At 38.6% G+C, this 20442-nt stretch overlaps 1 protein-coding gene across 4 annotated transcripts in view; it reads left to right on the top strand.

Moving 5' to 3' along the window:
* LOC135480635 (breast cancer anti-estrogen resistance protein 3-like) overlaps positions 1 to 20034 on the top strand; it is an 86835-nt gene extending 66801 nt beyond the window's left edge. For 3 of the 4 annotated variants that reach the window (XM_064760523.1, XM_064760527.1, XM_064760526.1), the window contains 4 exons: positions 6825 to 6915; positions 13447 to 15039; positions 16711 to 16879; positions 17879 to 20034. In XM_064760523.1, the coding sequence (XP_064616593.1) occupies positions 6825 to 6915; positions 13447 to 15039; positions 16711 to 16879; positions 17879 to 18382 (2357 nt within the window). In that variant the 3' untranslated portion in view covers positions 18383 to 20034. Of the gene's footprint in view, positions 1 to 983; positions 1273 to 6824; positions 6916 to 13446; positions 15040 to 16710; positions 16880 to 17878 lie in introns of those variants that run through there. The other variant, XM_064760525.1, reaches the window with a different exon arrangement.
* Positions 20035 to 20442: the final 408 nt, after the last annotated feature.

Here is a 20442-nt window from a genome sequence, read left to right as displayed (position 1 = left end):
ATTATCATTATGGCTTTTAAATGAGTAATTAATAACGTGACAACAAAGAATTAAGCTCATGAACGCAAAATCCGAAGGTGTCCTTCGCTGAAACTTTTGAAAGTATGTACTGATGTGTGCAACAGAAACTTCCTGACAACTGTGGGGGATACACATGTGTGACCGTGTTATGTTGACAGAGAGGTGTACTTGACAGTTTTGCACTGCATGATGGCTAGCACAAAATCTTAACAACACATGGGTATGCTGATCGAGGAAATGTTCCTTAAAGTTTAAGGGTTTTGTATGCATTAGGAAATCTTTTTGGCTTCCAGAATTTTTCTTAATGATTTTTAGCAAAATCAACTAAAAAAAAATAAAAAATTTAACCCAAAATTCAGTCAGTCTTATGAATGCTTTAAATAATTTTGTATATATTGTATATTTGATATTTAAATTTTTTTTATTGTAAAACTGATACTAGTTTTTGTGATACACACTACTGCTTCAGTCAACTATAATATTATTTATCATTGATGTAAGGGATCTCTTGTAAAAATTTGCAGGTATTGTTATGTTTATATTTGGGGATAAAAAAAAATCCACCCTATTTTATTTTCGTGTTCTTAAAACCACACGGATATGTCATGTATTAAGCCATGGTGTCAACCACAACAACACGAGATGTTAGCGAGTCTTGGTCTATCTTCGTGCAGCTATGCTAGAACTGTCATTTCCTGTGCATAAAACCAATCCCTGGCTCAAGAGGGATATCCGTCAAAGTGTTCTGGATTTCACCTAAAATTTGGGCAAAAAGCTCATTTTTGTATGCAAATAAAGATTATAAAATGTTACTTTTGTTGCTGAAACTTACATTTTTTCTAGCAGAATATAATCATGCCATCAGAACAAATATCAAAACACGCTCCTAAGGTCGATAAAACTCTCAGACTTGGGCAAAATGAGTGACATAGTCATGGACAAATTTTTAGGTCAAATACAATAATTGTGCTGGTATTAAAATTATGCACATGTGTATGTAACATGTATACATTAATTATCCGCTCCATGTTACACCCAGATGTTAAGATGCATGGACGGAGGGAAAAATAATGGTGACGCTGGAACGTGTGATTTGTAGACAGCCACCACTTACACACATAACCATGAAGAGGGTCTCCGCAAAAATGACCCTGTGCTACGACGAAATGAAAAGTATTTCCGACGACTACGCAAACTTGTTTTCTGAAGACGTTTTCATCTGTCATGTGAGAGGGAAACGACAACGCAGCGGTAAAGATATAGTTATTGAGGGCTAAAGTGCTATTTCTTCTGCTTTATGGTGTTTATTTTTTTGCTTTTTTGTTTGTTTGAGTTTTTGGTGGAAGAGAAAATTGGTTTTCCAGTCCTTTTTTTAAAATCGCAATGAGACAGTTTATGGTTGGATTGTTGCAGAAGTAATTTTCCATCAAAAGATATTTATACTTTCATGTAAGGTCCAAATATCATTTACCCTATAAAATTTGACTAACAACTTCTCGAACAATGCGGTTTGCATTTGTGAGTCATTTTGTTTGGCCTGATTTTAAATTGTTAACTTTATTTTTATTTGTTCCAGCTGCATTTTGATAAGCCAGTTCTGATGGTTGGACAAATTTAATATATTGCCTGGAATAAACTGAATATTGTAGTTTGACTAGTTCTATCCTCAAAAGTAAACAAAACAAAAGATGAGGTTTGATAAATTGTTAAACTAATAGTGTAAAATGGAACATGAGTTACAGAATTATCAAGAGTAAGTGACTATCGTCAACTATGTGGATAAAATATGAAAGAAATATATGATAGTAGAAGAAAATTTTCATATATATATTTCATGCTTATATGGGTGATTGCACAAATTGTTTGACGATTAATGAAGTATTCCTTGATGTATATTTAAATGCGAGAAAGTCATTAATAAGGATTAAAGAGGAACAGTAACCAGGGCATTTGTCAGGTGTTGAAATCAGTATTAAATATCTTGTGGCTTTTCTCTTGTTCAGAAAAACATTTTCTGCTCTGTGGCAACAGTTTAAGAAAATTTAATCGATGCTTATTTTAAGATTTTTATAATAGCTCTTCCATTCACAATCTCCAAGGGACTTTCATGATAAACTACAAACTGCATGTTTAGTGTACACTGAGACCAACAGCTAGATAGACTGTGCCTGCCATTCAACCCATTTCACTCGTGCCTACATAGCTTAGGGCCTAGGGCACATGTACATAAAACTGGACTGCACATTGACCACTGTCCAACACCTGGTAGCGGTCAACAATTAGACCCATTTTGGTCAGCAATCATTGATCCAGAACAGGTTAAGGTATTCACAAACAGGAAGGTATAAAAAGGTGGTTTAAAGTTAGTGCGATTAAGCTGTATATATAGGTATGGATGTTGTGAACATCAAAGTAGAAATCTACAGGTCTGTGAATTTGAGTCTATTTCGCTGTATATTATATATTTGACTGATGTTTCATGCACTCCAATGATAAAAGCCAATGCTCCAGTGATATAAGCCAGTGCTCCAATGATGTAAGCTAGTGCTCCAGTGATATAAGCCAGTACTCCAATGATATAAGCTAGTGCTCCAGTGATATAAGCCAGTGCTCCAATGATATAAGCTAGTGCTCCAATGATATAAGCCAGTGCTCCAGTGATATAAGCCAGTGCTCCAATGATATAAGCCAGTGCTCCAGTGATATAAGCCAGTGCTCCAGTGATATAAGCTAGTCCTCCAGTGATATAAGCCAGTACTCCCATGATAAAAGCCAGTGCTCCAGTGATATAAGCCAGTGCTCCAATGATATAAGCTAGTGCTCCAGTGATAAAAGCTAGTGCTCCAGTGATATAAGCCAGTACTTCTATGACTAAACCAGCACTTCTGCATATGAGCCAGTTCTTCTATGATCTAAGCTCGCACTCTTATGGTATAAGCCAGCACTTGTATGACATAAGCCAGCACTTGTATGATATAAGCCAGCACTCCAATGATCTAAACCAGCACTCGTATGGGATAAGCCAGAACTTGTATGACATAAGCCAGCACTCATATGATATAAGCCAGCACTCGTATGATATAAGCCAGCACTCGTATGACATAAACCAGCACTCGTATGAGATAAGCCAGCACTCGTATGAGATAAGCCAGCAATTGTATGACATAAGCCAGCACCCCTATGATCTAGCCAGCTGAGCATTCTTTTGAAATAGTGAATTAAAATATGTGTTAAGATACGGTATGTAAATAATGCTGTAATGATTTTCAGCGAAATTCCAGATACCTGACCAGGGGAATTAATGTGATCAATTCACATTAAAAGAGGCATAGTGAATATTGCAGGCGATGTGCATATGAAAATGTGGAGAGACATGTATATAGGTTCAGCCAGTTTGTCAATCAAGTTCATTTGTTTAAATATAATATTCTTTAATAAAAAATATGCCATTGTCATAATAAGTCAGTCATCCTAAAATATGAATAATGTAAAAATCAATATATGTTCCTGTGCCATGAATTACTCAGTAGAGTTTAAAGGTCAAAGTAATGGGTAAGCAACCATATCAGCATTAAAATCCACACTTCTGCACCCCTCCCCCTCCCCCCCCACAAGGGACCCTCTATGGTGTGACATACTTGTGCTGATAGCATAACACCAATAAGGGCAGGGCTTGTATTCAGTCCTTACAAATACATTTACTTGCTATGGTTATTAGCTGTGCCAAGGTTGCAGTGATCAGGCACCATATATAGTGCTGTTGTGTTTTGATACATCATTAGGGGTCTGGCAGTGATGCATGCTGGGGTCAATTTGACGTGCTTTGTCTGCTATTATGTGTGTGATGTGACTCTTAATAAGCCTATATACTGGGTACAGCGTGCTTAATAACCCAATTGTGCTGGCATGTGGCGGATACAGCGCGAAGACAACATTACATGCTGGTCATATGCCATGTAATCATTCTCCGAGCTGGCACACAACAGAGGAGGTGTAAGCTGCACTCCTTGTGGAATGCCACTTTTTGAATGTGAAACTTGATTGTGCATCAGTTCAGATCTGCACACGCTAGTGAACATACCATGTAGTGATCACGTGGGGCTGTAGATTCATTTATACAGTAAGTATACAATTGGGTCTATTATTTATTTTTTTATTTAAAATTTCAGTGGTGCATTGCCTGTGTATATAGAATGTACATTTATTGATTACATATAGTTATGTTGTTTACAACATTTTAGGGTTTGGGTTAATGTATGCTTCTTTCGCCCTGTTTTGTTAGGTATTGAACCTAGTTCAGCCAGACATATATTTTTTGTTTTCTAAAAAGAGTTTGATTGATGTGATCGTTAGCAATAATATTAAATGTTTTCCTTGTAATGTGTTAGAAAAATTCCCCATCATATTTATGTATGAGGATGTTGAACCTTTTTTTTTCACAGCTTTTGGTCATTGTCCTGTGAATTAACGTATATCTGACTTATTGTTCACAAATACATATCATTATTACATGTCATATGTGGGAAGGTCTGTCAGCAACTTGTGGATGGTCATGGATTTCCCCCGGGTTCTGACAGGTTTCCTCCCACAATGCTAGCTGCTGTCATACAAGTGAAATAGTAATAACACCAATCAAATAGTGAAATAAATTATTAAACCCCTGCTCTTGCTGTTTGTGGACAGCTTGTTTCAGTTACTGAACGTGTAATTTACATGTGTGTGAAAAAGGTTAAAAACATGGATTTGTGGGAAAAATGATGATTTCAGTGATATGGGATATGGTTGTGTAGAAAAGTGATAGATAGGCTACTCACATCAGGTGGTCTTTCATTGCCTAGTGTACATGTATACATACAAATATGTCTTCCTAGCATTAATGTCTTTGTAAATATTTGAGAAACATCTTGGCAGCTAGCTTGATATCAGAGATAAAATGTTAAGAACTCAAGGTTAATGGTTAGTGTTTGATAATATGATATATATCATAGTTGCATGTATATTGGTGGTTTGCGCGAGATCTGTTTGGTTTTCACGCGTTTGTTTATGACGGAATGCCAGGGTGTTGATGAATACTATTGGACCCGTCTGAAGTTCTCTCAGGCGGAAAAACAGTTTGAAATGATTCATTACAGGGTAAAATCAGTTTGGTTTTGGTTGAAGTAGAGTGAGATAGATATATGAACACTTGTCTTGAAAATGGAGGAGTTTTAATTGAGATCAAACTCTTTTGCTGATAAAGGTAAAAAAAAAAGTCGTATTGCAGCATATGACTTGTCGAAAATGTTAGGCAACTTCAGCTGACATTAATTTACCGATTACATATCTCACTGTGTTGTTGAGGCACAAGTGAATTTCCTGTTGGAAATTTTTAACTTCACAAACGCTCAACTTGTTTTTCAAATAATTATTTTTGAATATTTTCAAACGCCTATGCTATAGTGAATTTATCATAATCCAAAATAATTGTTTAACATTTCTGACATTGCAAGATAAATGGATTCTGACATTGCACTTGATTCTACTTTACCTGTAAACTGGGTGTAGAGTTTGTTAGAGCACTAGCGCAGCGTAGTGACCCAGGAGCCTCTCACTAATGCGGTTGCTGTGAGTTCAAATCCAGCTCATGCTGGCCTCCTCTCCGGCCGTACGTCGGAAGGTCTGTCTGCAGCCTGTGGATGGTCTCGGGTTTCCCCCGGGCTCTGCACGGTTTCCACTCACCATAATGCTGGTCGCCGTTGTATAAGTGAAATATTTTTGAGTACAGCGTAAAACACAATCCAGTAAATAAATAAATAAGCTGGGTGTAGGTGAATCAAGCTTCAATGTGGAAGTGCAGGTACATCACTGTATATTACTGCGGTATATTCTTTTATTTACATCTATAACTATAATTTGTCTTTTGCAGGATTAATCTTGGCAGAGTTCACATGATGTGTTGAAGCTCAGTTTTCTTTGCTCAGTAACTTTTATTCATGGCATTTATATTTAATCTGGTTGACTTATATTTTTTGATAAGTTAATGATTTTTATTGCACTTTGATTAGCACACCCTCTTGGCCTAATTGTTTTATAATACAAGACGATACATGTAGCTTATTGATGATGTCAGCTAGGTGTTAGGCACACTAAAAAAGAAATAAATTTCATTGAATTGTGTACTTCTTGTGGTTTATTTGTCAAAGTGATATTTTATTTTATACACGAAAACAAATATTTCACCATAATGTGGCTGACAAATTGAATATTGATTGTGTTGTGTTTATGATGCAATGTTTATGTTGTCAACACAAGAAGAACCATTAATACTGTAATTCTTCAACCTTTTTGCATCTTTGCAAGAGGTTTGTTCAAGCATGTTCTGAAGGCATTATTCTATGCAAACTGAAGTTCTGAAAGTGGCCAACTGAACTTCTGTCCTTTAGTCTCAAAAACTTGAAAAGGGGCATGAATTGTACTGAAAGTTCCTCCTCATATACAATACGCGAGTTGTGTAACTCCAAAAAAGGACTTCATTGTGGTTCTTTGGGCATTTTTTTAGCCATTATCAGGAGATCCTCATCAGATTTTTTTTGGAGTTACACTACTCGTGTATTACGTTAAACTCATTAGTGGCACTGCTGAATATACAGAAAGGTTGGGTACAATCAGGGTACATTGTCAGCTGTATTGGAGCCAGATTAACATGGGTTAATTGGTATAGGAACATATATTTTAATACGCCAATATGGCTGCCTAAATCAGGTCCAGCAAACTCTGTATGATCTTTCATTCCTATACTAATATTTGTTTTCGATTTGTTTTAGGGAAGAGAGGTCAAGGTCAAGTGCCTTCGTCGCCTTCACCGCCATCGCAGCTGCCAACTTCCTCTGGTCTCCAGCGATCTCAGAGTGCACAGTAAGTCAAGGCTATAGATAAGCTGGACACCAGTCATTTGGCCGGTATCTCTGAATTATATCAGGGTGTGGAATGACATACTTTTGGATAGGTTTGTACATAAAACATAAAACGAGGGGCTCATAAACACTGTTTATGTTGTCTGCAAGAACCATATATGTTTGGAACATTGGATGCTATTCTGCTGGAAAATTGTAAGTTTCAGCATCAAAAATAATATTTTGTGACATTTATTTGCCTCTAACAATACACTTTTGTGGGTGAAATTTTAGTTGATTAAGGGTAAATCAGGTTAAGGAACTGAATTTCGGTACTTCCAGAAAATAGGGTATCTTTCTTGTTCTTTGCATCACACATACATTGCTGTGAAACTGGACGGTGCCTCAGTTCATTTATTTATTTAATTGGTGTTTTATACCTTACTCAAAAATATTTCACTTATGAGATGGCGGCCAGCTCTTTGGTGGGAGGAAACGTACTGCTGGAGAGGAAACCAGCATGAGCTGGACTTGAACTCACAGCAACCGCATTGGTAAGGCTCCTTGGTCATTATGCTGCACTATGGCTCAGTTCAGATATGCTGCGTCATCAATTTTAGACTAGGAGAGCCAAGGGACATGTACCTAGAATCAGTACCTAGTCTCCTTGTAGACAGGTATACTTTGGGGATCATGTGACAAGTCATCGGATATGGCGGTGAGACTCTTTATTGTGCATGCCATGATGTTTTAATGATACATTACATGCTACACGAAGACATGAGTATCATTATGTCTGATAAAACAGAGGGCCGAGACTGTAATGTGAGTTTAAAGCTTGTATGTATAATTTTGATTGATTGATTGATTTATTTATTTATTTGATTGGTGTTTTACGCCGTACTCAAGAATATTTCACTTGTACAAGGACGTCCAGCATTATGGTGGGAGGATACCGGGCACAGCCCAGGGGGAATAAATAATTTTGAGATTACTTCTGCATGCCAGGATATTTAAAAAGAACATATTTTGACATAGGTGTGGATTTACCTGTTGATTTTAAGGGATATGACATTTTCAGTTCCAGAATTATCTACCTGAATAAAAAAAATTTACCATATCTTAAAGAAGTGGTTAAAATAGAAGTATGTCATAAAACACCCATCAGATAAGGAAATAAATTAAAACATATAAGTCTTGACATTAAAAAAATTATAATGCTTTTAAAAAGCACATGTGCATTATAAAATTTCTCAGTAAAATGGAAAGACATAAGGTAGGGTAGACTGTAAACGTGGGCATTTGTTGATAATCGCAGATGCTCCCTTAAGCCTGTGGTTGTTTGCCCACAGTAAATATCAAGCTGTTATGCCTGGTACTCTTTCCTATTGTTCCACGAAGCAGTCAGTTGTGGTATGTATCACATGGGGAAGCTAACTTATTGTTCAAACACAGTAGCTGCTAAAGTGGTGCTGTGGTAGCGTGAAGCCTTGTCATCTGCCAAGTTGTGTTTTCACCTGGAGAGGTGTGGAGAGGTGAGCTCTGTGATCAGCGTTACATTGAATGTACCTGTGTCTAACCTATATACACCTGAATAGGTAAAGTTAAAAGGTTAAGTGTCAGATGGTAACTTATGGACATTCTAATTCATGTATATCTACACATATATAGGCCAGATTTACACAGTCTGAACTAGAGTAGTCGGTCAGGTTGTTGTAGGATTTGTTGACAAATATCTTTAACTGTTTACTCCCCATTAACAGGTTGTAGCCAATATCTTTAACTAATTAAGCTATGCTAACATATTGTGACCATATGATACTTGAAAGCTCAGAAGGAGGTGCTAAAAAGAGTATTATAGGCCTATAAAAGAAGAAACAGGTAAATGGACAGGTAATTGTACAAAAGTGTACATGCAGGCATTCTAAAGAATTTCATAAATTGTATATCTGTGTATTTATGGGCCATATTTGTTATCATATGATATACATATACATGTATATATGGTCAAGTGTCGAGAGCATGCCCCCCCCCCCAAAAAACCTTCAAGAAACAAGTAAACCAACAAAAGAAAATTTGCTTGTTATGTACGTGTTAAGGAGCTGTATTTTATCAGATATCGCATTTTGTGGAGAAAATGCGAAAGTTTCAGATGGCAGCAGGATGGAGTTAAATTCACCTGATTCAGCAATACTAGTATATACCAGTGCATATCCATTTGATGAATATCAAGTATATAGAACATCAATATCCTGCCTGAGTTAATTGATGACCTGCTGATTTCCCTATGGAAGATGTGATGGAAGGTTGTGTTTGTGTGGTATGTATTTGTGCAAGGTACAAACAGTTGTTTGATTGATTTATTTGATTGGTGTTTTTACGCTATATTCAAGAACGTTTCACTTATACGATGGCGGCCAGTATTATGGTGGGAGGAAACCGGACAGAGCCCGGGGGGAAGCAATGATCATCCGCAGATTGCAGTCAGACCCTCCCACGTACGGCCGGAGAGGAAGCCAGCATGAGCTGGACTTGAACTCAAAGCCACTGCATTGGTGATAGGCTCCTGGGTCATTATGCTGCGCTAGCGTGCTAACCAACTAGGCAACAATAATTGTTTGAAAAGCAGTGATTTACTTCTTTCCTTTACGTCAGCTTCAATTTCTTCCTCTTAACCTAGTACAGTCAAACTGGGAGTTAGACAATGAGGTAGAACTTGTACGCTGCCTGAAAGCGGACCCTCTGGTGCCAGTCGAACAAAGAGTGGGTATTTGCATTCAGAATGTGACGTATTTTAATGCAGCTGTTCAATTGGTGCAGTTGTAGTATGGGGGCCTTGTTGTATGCCACGTTGTGGTTTCAAACTACATTTGGAATACTGAAGGGATGGACAGGTGATCAATATGTTACACTGAATTGTATATCTATGTACACCTTATATGCACCTGGCCAGGAAAAGTTCAAAGGTTAAGTGCTGAATGGTAGGTTATGGATTTTTTCAAGTACGGTACATTCATATGTATCTACATAGATGCATATAGGTCATATTTAACACTGTCTAAACTATATGTAGTTGTACTTGGTAGTTTTAAGATTGAACGACATCTTCAGGTGAGCTATAAGTTAACAGATTGTGAAAGATACAGTGATAATAATTTGCCAAATATAGGATATGCGATTAAGAAAAAAAAACACAATATGATGTGCAAAGAGTATATGTTAAATACATGCTCCATTTGAAAGACTTTTATAAAAAGTGTGTCCATGTTTGACTGGGTCATATTTCTTAGCTGTATCTAGATATGTCATGCCATCAAAACAAAATTAGTTGTTCATTGAAGAAGGAAATAAAATGAATGGTGCGGGTGAAGAAAAAGATGTGTGTTTTTGTTAACAGGAATAGTCGCATTTGAATGAGGATTTGATCGAACTGTATAAAAATGCCCATTCACATTGTTTGACAAACATGTGTCTGTTACTGGTTGCAGCAAGAGGCAGTTAATTTGATCTGACATGCAAATACGATTACGAACAATACTTCTGTTAATCCTGTTAATGAATGCATGTATAGATAATTAATATCCTACCTGAATTAATTAATAATCTGCTGTCCTCGTTGAGGAAGGTGTGATATAAAGATAGTGTGTGTACCTTCCTAGGTAGGCTTATTTGGGCTGTAGTTGTGAACAGAAAACTTCAGGAAGCAAAGATGTTGTTATTTCCTGCACACGTGTTTCCTCCTTACTGGGAAGTGGGGGTGGGGTTGATGTTAAGGGGTCAGGAGTCAGGCCATATGGCATAATATCTAGAAATTGTGGAAACAGAAAGGTTTAACACTATTGTGAAGCAAAGAGTGAGTTATTGTGTTTAGAATGCAACATGTGTTTAATAGCAGATACCATAATTCCTTAAATCAGCTGAGGTAAGTAATTTGCTGAGGTTTAACAGGTGACCTGATGAAGAATTAAGCTCATGTCTGTTGAAAATTATGCTGTTGAAATCAGAGATCTGAAAGTTACATGTACACACAGCTGTTTTGTAGCTTGAGGCAGTGATAGCCTTCTTTTGATAGTTTTCCCGATTTGATGTCTGTGTTAATGTATTTTTTTAGTTACACTGTAAAACTGAACATGGTATAGCCAGATATTGCCACATAGTGTTGAATATGGTATTGCCACAGCAGCAATTTACAGGCCTATTGTAGCAACATTATGTATTATATGTGTACATAATTTATATGATGCATTGCAGCAGTGCTGAATGTTGCCACAATGCTAGTTTTCAGCCCTATTGTAGCAATGTTATTTATTATGTATATCACATACTGGAGGAGGTGAATTATGTTGCCACATTGGCTGTTTTCATTCCTGCTGTAGTAATGTTACTTATTACTTATTATGTTTATCATATGTTGCCACATGGAGGTTGCAACAATGTAAGTTTTCAGTCCCAGCTGTACTGGCAATGTTACTTAATACTTTTTATGTATATCATTTGTTGCCATGTGGAATGGAATAATGTTGCCTCAATGGCAATGTTTTCACTCCTATTGTAGCAATGTTACTTATTATGCGTATCATATCTTGCTACATGGAGGTTACCACAATGTAAGTTTTCAATCCCAGCTGTAGTAGCAATGTTACTTATTATGCGTATCATATCTTGCTAAATGGAGGTTGCCACAATGTAGGTTTTCAGTCCCAGCTGTAGTAGCAATGTTACTTATTATGCGTATCATATCTTGCTACATGGAGGTTGCCACAATGTAAGTTGTCAGTCCCAGCTGTGGTAGCAATGTTACTTAATACCTATTTACTACATCATATGTTGCCACATGGAGGTGAATGATTGTTGCCACAATGTAAGTTTTCAGTCCCAACTGTAGCAACAATGTTACTTAATACCTATTAGGTATATCATATGTTGCTACATGGAGGTGAATGATTGTTGCCACAATGTAACTTTTCAGTCCCAGCTGTAGTAACAATGTTACTTAATACCTATTAGGTACATGTATATCATATGTTGCCACATGGAGGTGAATGATTGTTGCCACAATGGACGTTTCTAGTCCTATTGGACATGTACGTAGCAAGCTTTATGGTATACTTCTACACCAGCATTGCTTGCATATAGGCCTTATTTTAACAGTGCATATTTAGCTATAGGGACAGGCTCTATCTGTTATGTTCATGTACATATGGTTAAGGCGTGCATGCGGTTTAGGGGTAGCTGATACCCTCTTTGTAAGCCATCACCTGCGGGGTGGGGGTGTAAGTATAGGCTCAGATCTCTGTAGGAAAACAAACACTACCCTTCTGAGCATGAGAGTATATGCTTGGGTGACCCAGGCCGCCAGGTGGGTGGAGGTAAAGCTAAGGATGTTAGGCTGACAGTGTAGTGGGTGAGGGTGTTGAGTAAGTACTGTATTTCACCTGAAGTCTAACTTTTTGCAGGTGGCAAATTTGCTTGATTCTGATTGATTCATCCACCTTATATTGGGCAGGTTTATTGTGATGTTTGACTGATTTCTTGCCAGAAAAACTTTTAAGTGTTGGCATCAAAAGTGTGTGTATCATTTTTAAGGCCTTTGTATGTTTCCGAAAGTGCATTTTTCAGACCAGACATTGGGTTAAATGCAGTAGTACATTTGTACTGAACTACCTGGGATTTACCATGTCACAGGTACCTTATTCCCTCTATCAACCTTTCGCATATGAAAGACAACTTTCAGCACCATTTACGCAGATTTTTTAATTTGATTTTGGAGACAAAACTACACTGGTTGGATTGGCTAATTTCAAGGCTTCACAAAAAAAAAATGATAAATTTCGCAGTCTGCACAGGATAATGCTCTCAGAACATGCTTAAACAAACATCTTGCAAACATGTGAAAAAGTTGTAAAAATGTGTGCAAATTGCACTGAAATTTGCTCTGCTATATGCGAAAAGGTTGAGGAATTAGGCTATGTCACCTGCCAGTCTAATAATAATATTGTTATTAATCATGATAGATTGTATGACTTGTGGTATACATGTGTGTCTGTACTCCTGCTTGATAAGCAACTGGAACAATGTTACTATAAATAGCTAACTCAATACACAACTGGAACAATGTTACTATAAATAGCTAACTCAGTACAGAGGGATTATGGGAAATCATAAACTCACTGGACAATTCTGGGTACAAAAAAAAGTTTTTTTGTCTAGCCTCGTGATGTACAGTAGTTCCATTGGTCATAACTTCTTCCTAGGCTCAGACTGTTTCCTGTACAATTCTACTAGAATGCATTAATGCATTTGGTCTGTTAATACAAATTCTCTAAAGCATGTGAGGTTGACTGTTTCCAGGATTAATGCCTCAGTGGACACATTGCAGTATGCAAATTAATGGGGAATCATGGGAACTAGCTGGCATGGCACACTGTTGTCTGGTTATATACATATATTTCTAATCTGGTTTATGGTGAAGTTTGGTGGTTGTAAGGAAACTTTCCTACAGTTGCATTTCTGAGATAGTTTTGACTGATTGCTCGTGTTGTTGTTGTTTCAGTGCGGCTGCCCCATACGGTTCAATCTACCAAGACTGCAATGCGCTGACTGCGTCGCCAGAGAAAATGCAACAGGACCTGCAAACAGAGCTGCGAGGCGACTCAAATGAGTTGAGCAGCCATATTTGGTACCATGGCAACATACCACGCCAAAGAGCAGAAAAACTTGTGGAATCAAAGGGAGACTACTTGGTAAGGGACTGCGTCTCTCAGCCTGGGAACTTTGTTCTGACCTGTAACTGGATGGGTGTGGCCTTGCATTTTATAATCAATGCAAAAGTGGTTAACCCTGCAGCGGGAGGACCCCCACGAGTGTTTTACCAGTTCGAGGATGTGTCATGTCAGAGCGTCCCCGATCTCCTGCAGTATTATCGTGACATGGCTAAGCCAGTCACAGAGAGCTCCGGAGTTATCATCACCAATCCCATTGGTAGATCCATGCCACTCAGTTATTATGACACCAAGTATGGTGCCACTGCGAACCTGAGCGCCAAACTTGGCCTGCAGGGCACCCACACACCAAGCCAGAGTCCGAAACCAAGCCCCTTTGCATCGCCGAATCGTAGCCCGAAATTACGCAGGACCCCTCATCGAACAGGAAGTCAGCCATTGCTGTCTGTTGACCGTGGAAATAAGGCACGGTCGCCGTCCCCATTGGCCGATCAGTTTGGCAGCTTGCCAAGCATAAACAACGCACCCCCGCCTTGTCCAAAAACTCAAGGGGTTTTGTCCCCTGTGGTGGGATTTCATCACCGCTCTGGCAGTGAGCCCCTGCTGACACCCACCAATGAACATGTGACATTTAGTTACGAGGCAGATTTTGAAGAGAAAATGACTCCGGCGAGTTCAGATAGCAGCCTGAATAAAGCACCGCCCCCAAAACCTAGCCGAGTACCCTCTGTGAAGTATGTGAAGAAGCCGAAAGTCCAGCTGAGAAACAAGAAACTCTACGAGGATGAGGAGGATCGCGATTACACGGACTACGATACGATTAAATCCAAACCTAGCTGGCTGAAGTCTTATCTGGGTGAAACAGAGGGGGCCAAACGCCAGCTCCAGGCTGGTGACCTTACTCAGGTGACTATGAACACTTCGCATGGCGATCAAAACATTTACGACAACAACGTGGTGAAGGGACACACAGAGCCCATTTATGAAGCTCTCCAGGACAATTCTGAAAAGTACAAAAGGCAAAATGGCACCAAGTCTTCTCAGATGCAAAACGGTAATTCTGACTCTACCAACAAGAACGATGACAAAGGAGGTTTCCAAGAGACGTTTTACGATGTGGACTTTTTGCGAAACCGTGTGATACATTTACCAAAGCCAGACAATGAACCGGGTTTTAATGTCGACTCCTTTACAACGTCGCTTTTACCGCAGGAAAATCGTCCTCTGGAGGCGTCAGGGATGGTCAAGGTGAAAACACTGTTGTTAGAATGTAACGCCAAGATTTTGGCAAGACATTTGACTCAAGTTGACCTTGAAGTGTCAAAGGTTATAGGTGAAGATGACCTTGGCCTTGGAGTTCAGTCTGGTCTAGAATTACTAACATTACCACAGGGGAGACAACTTCGTCAAGATCTCATGGAGAGGTAAGTGCATGTCAGTCAAAATGTACCGTAGTCTAGTTTCAAACTTGAACTCTGATTTTACAGATTTCCAGAGAATCAGGCCTTGGATAAATTACTGCAGATTTGATAGCGCAGGCAGTGAACATTTTTGAAAACGTGAACATTCTAAACCTCTTGATTCAAAAGTTTATTCAGCGTTCACAGGAGAAAACACATTAGCTGTGTACCTTGACATACGGCTTGACATAAGTATTTCATACTTTTTATGTAAGAAAAATAGACAGAAACTGCACTGGAAAGGGAGATGTTGAGCAGGGCTAGGGCATCTCCGTGAATAGGTTACTTTAAAGGGAGCCAAGCAAAGTACATGTATTCTAGCAAGATCTGAATTTGACCTTGCAACCTCATGGGATCTTGAGCTAAGTTAGAACACTCGGACATGAAGTGCCCTGAGACTGTGTTTATTTAAAATTTTTTTGTTTATTTATATAATTAGAGATGAAGGGTTACTAAAAACATTTTCAGGTTTATGGGCGGAGGAAACTTAAAATATTCCTGTAGTAAAGAACCACCCATTGTCAGATATGTGGTACTGTAATTCGATCTTTTCGCATGTTCGCAAGGTTTTTATTAAAGCATATTCTAGAGGCAATATTGGATGTAGACTGATAAAATTATAACATTTTGTGAAGCCCTGAAATTGGCTGATCCAACCAGTGCAGTTTTGTCTCCGATTAAAAGAGTGCATATGTTGAACTGAAAGTTGTTCTTTTATATGCGAAAAGGTTGAGAAATTAGGGTAAACCCCCTGACGTCATGGCCGAAAACTTTAGCAATTAACCTTACTGGTCAGGTCAGGGTCAGGGTCAGGGTCAAGGTCAGGTCAGGGTCAAGGTCAGATTGGCTATGGCCAGAACATGGCTTTAAGAATATGAAAGCAAGTGCACATTTCACATTTATATTATATATTGTAATGTTATGTGCACTCACACGTACAGATACATGGATTTTTGTTTCATGATGACAGACTGGCTGGCTTCCTCTCCAGTCGTACTAGGGAACGTCTAAATAAATAAATAAATAAGCCAAAGCTGCATTTTAGGAGCCTCGGAGCTTCGCTCTGTTTCAAGGACGAGGAAAGGTGGGGGCTCTCACAAATTAACGTGGGTAAAAGGTGTGATTTTACAGTAGTTGGCTGAGGCTTAATAACATTGTTACAAGCTGCTGTAAAATTGTGCATTTAGGCACATCTCGCCTGAGCCTACTTACACCTGCGGGACTCTTCAAATGCCCATTTGGTTACAATAGGTAAAAACTGTCCTACTGTATCATGTGACCTGTCCAAAATGTTAGGCAACTATTATTGACCACATTTACCCAAACCTGGGTGTCCCCAAAAAGTTTCACAAAAACGTACTTAGAGTAGATGATGGATGGAGAAAGTTTGTGAACTTGTGAAGTTTCTAAAGGAAAAAGGTGCTGTGTGTGCACAGTGAGTAAGAGATCTGTAAATTAATGGCCTAACATATTTCACAAGTCACATGACAAAGTAGAATTGTTCTTATCTTTAATGACAAAAGAGTTCGAATGCAAAACTCCCATATTATGAATGGTAAAGGATAGCCAATGAGTGACAGAATCACCTTTATGACAGGATGAATATTTAACACATGTGCCTTTTCCTGCCACCAGGTGTCGCTGTATGCACATGTTCGTGGCCACCATGATTCTCACCTGTTCAGGTATTCTGGAGAGAGCCAGGATGTTGAGTCAGTGGATTAACATTGCCATGGAGCTGAGGACATCCATGGGGAACCTGTTTGGCTTCACTGCCGTTATGGAAGGATTGATGGCTGATGAGGTTAGTGTGCAGAAGATAGATCAAATTTGAGGTAAACTTGCGCTCCAAAGTGTAGTGCCTCTTTTAAGGCTAATAAGGTGACAGCAATTTTATTTTGTGTTTACGGGTGAGCTGACACTAAAATATCCTAAAATGGAATAAAAATAAAATTGAAAATCCCTGATTTTATTTTGTTCGATCTTAATGTTTTTTTGACAATTTTCATGTTTTTGATGGCTTTCCAATCATGAAAATGTCTAATTTACACAAATGATTGCTGGGAAATTGAGTCCACATTTCCCATGAAATAGATTATTGTTCAGTTTAACCCTCTTGCAACCCTGAAAAAATATTCATTCTGCCCATAAGGCAAAAAATTACAATTAGTGTGACCTAAAGAAATATTTCTTCTGGTGCAGAAATTTACATTTTTCCAGTACGATATCATCCTACCTTCCAGTCAACCCTCAAAACACCTTTTCAAGATCAATAGAACCCTAAAAATGAGGCAAAATAAAGTACATGTAAGTTTTCTCAAGCACAGTACACTGAATGGTAATTTGATGCTAACCTATTGAATTGTTGAAAAATTTCCTGCACGGATTTCCTAGTATGCATGATATGGTATAAGACTGCAATCCTCAATGAGGAATATCCTCAATGAGGAATATCTTCAACGAGGAATATAATTCATTGAATTCAATTTTATGTAAATCTTTGCATTGTTGCTGCACGTGTGTGGCATTCTGTGTAAAACATACATAGATTGTCTCCTTTTCTTTTAGTTCCTTTCAGTCACATTTTAAAGAATGTACACGTGACAGTTTGTGGTGCTGATGACAGCAAGATGACTTAGTCATGATGTTCAAAAGTAAAGGGAAATAATTTTGCACAAAATGTTAACTGTTCTGATATTGTGTGCGGCCTAATTCTAGTTGCACATTATAAAGTTATGTTTTAACGTTTTAAGTCTGTAATAAAACACAAATTTAGGAAATAAATATGTTTTATCTTTTTCAGATCCAGAGATTACGAGATACTTGGATGATTTTGCGGCAAAACCACACCAGTAGTGCTTTCTTGTTCGACACGAAACTAAAAACTTTCCATAAGACGCTGACAGACGCCAATGGGGCGCTTCCTGTCCAAAACATCTGCATTCCCAACGTCGCGTCGTACATCAGCCTGATGGAGCGTGATTCGAACAACATCATGGACATGTTGCCATGGGAATCTGTGGATGATGAGGCTGGATTGGACGCATTTTTATCGCATCTCGAAATGGGGCGTGAGATTTCAAGTCAGTTCAACACCTATCGTGCCATGGGACAGGCGGTGCTGAAGGACTTTAGGGAGGACCGCGAACTGCGCGATACATTCATGACCGCATTTCATCTGCGGTTGCTTTGGGGTTCACGAGGGGCGGGTGTGAACCGACCAGACCGATACAACAAGTATAAACAATTAATGATGGTTTTGTCGGAGAGAGCCGAGAAACCAGATGATGTTGGCACAGAATTGTAGCAAAACCTGGCACTCGGAAAAATCTTTGTGACTTGTGTTTTTGTGAATCATGGAGCATTATCTTCCCGAGAGGCCGGCTGATATGGGAGGGCATATCAACAAAACCTAAGATTCTGAAGTACCTTTATGATTTGTTTTTCCATAAACATCAGAATGTTGTCTTTGAAGAAAAGATACAGGAAGTCATGTATGCATGCTCTATTCTCCTAGATGTCAGCAGTGTAGCTTGATGTAACGTTTTGTTTCATTGCAGATGCGTTCAGCTTGAAAGCGATGCGTACATGGACTTTTTTGGCTTTGTCTTTCCCATATGTCTACAGTGTTGCTGTTATGTTTATTGCAGATGTGTATGGCTGGAAATTAAGTGTAGGCATGTGTACTTTGCTGACTTACAATTGTCTTTTCCACTTGTCTACAGTGTAGCTGCATGTGTTTTCTCATCACAGAGGTGTACATTTGGCAGTCATGTGTACTTTGCTGACTTACATTTGCCTTTTTCACTGGTCTACAATTTAGCTGCATTTTTTATTGCACCATGGATGTGTACAGATGGCAGTCATGTGTACTTAGCTGACTTACATTTGCCTTTTTCACTGGTCTCCAGTGTAGCTGGATGTTTTATTGCACCACAGATGTGTACAGCTGGCAGTCATGTGTACTTTGCTGACTTACATTTGCCTTGTCCATTTGTCTACAGTGTAGCTGAATGTTGCATTTTTTTGAATGCATTTAAGATTGCAACTGTGTACAAGTGGAAATCAGTGTGTACTTTAACTGATTTTGCCTTCCCCACATGCCTGTCCCTATAAGATGGATATTGCATTTCATTTCTTTCAAAATGTGAATAAATGACCTGTTTTTATGATCAAGTTGGAACTACCCTTGTATGGGTAACTGGTAAATGTGAAGTTTGAATCGTGGGACATGCTTGTAGAAAAGACTCCAAACGTACATCCCATGAATGACTCCTGCCCCGAGTGACCATGGCGTGGAGTACACATGTAATTATTGTGCAAGCGCATACAAGTTCTCTCGATGTCGGTACGGAAACTTTTAATCTGGCTGTTCTCTGTGATATGATAATAGCGTAATTCGTCAACCTTTTCACCTGTGGCAAGGTGTTCGATTTAGGATATTCTGAGGGCATTATTCTCTGTAGATTGATCAAGGTATATTTTTTGGTGAAGCCCTGAAATTAGCCTATCCAACCAATGTTTTGTCTTCAAAATCAAATGAAAAAGTTGTATAAATTACAGTGAAAGTTGCTGTGTTGTATGGGAAAAGGTTGAGGAATTATGGTAGTAATGACAAAGGAAAAAAGACCATTTTTTGTTTAAATCAAAGAATGAATTAGCAAATGTTTATGCTAAGTGCAGTGAGTAAACAATCAAATTACTGGTAGTGTGAAATTCCCCAACTCAGTACCATGTGTTCACAGGTGCCATAGTGGTTTTTGTACCGACTGCCCCAGTTCTGCAACAGTAAATTGGTAATATTTTGATGTTAAGTTTTAATACATCTATGACAAATGACCTAAAATTTTGCGCATGCCTATGTTGCATGTGTTATCTGATTCTTATATTCTGTTGTTCTTAGAATTTTTCAGAGTGTTATAAGGTGTGTTTGGTAGGTAAGGTAATATCAACTTCCACTTGCATTGGACTGTGTAGATGAAGCAGATGTGCTTCTCTACATAGTCTGCATTGGACTGTGTTTATGAAGCAGAAGTGCTTCTCTACATAGTCTGCATTGGACTGTGTAGATGAAGCAGATGTGCTTCTCTACATAGTCTGCATTGGACTGTGTTTATGAAGCAGATGTGCTTCTGTACGTTGTCTGCATTGGACTGTGTTTATGAAGCAGAAGTGCTTCTGTACATAGTCTGCATTGGACTGTGTTGATGAAGCAGATGTGCTTCTCTACATAGTCTGCATTGGACTGTGTTTATGAAGCAGATGTGCTTCTGTACGTTGTCTGCATTGGACTGTGTTGATGAAGCAGATGTGCTTCTGTACATAGTCTGCATTGGACTGTCTTTATGAAGCAGATGTGCTTCTCTA

The sequence above is a fragment of the Liolophura sinensis genome, chromosome 13, assembly GCF_032854445.1.
Source record: "Liolophura sinensis isolate JHLJ2023 chromosome 13, CUHK_Ljap_v2, whole genome shotgun sequence".
Taxonomy (NCBI): domain Eukaryota; kingdom Metazoa; phylum Mollusca; class Polyplacophora; order Chitonida; family Chitonidae; genus Liolophura; species Liolophura sinensis.
This window is presented reverse-complemented; position numbering and strand designations above follow the sequence as displayed.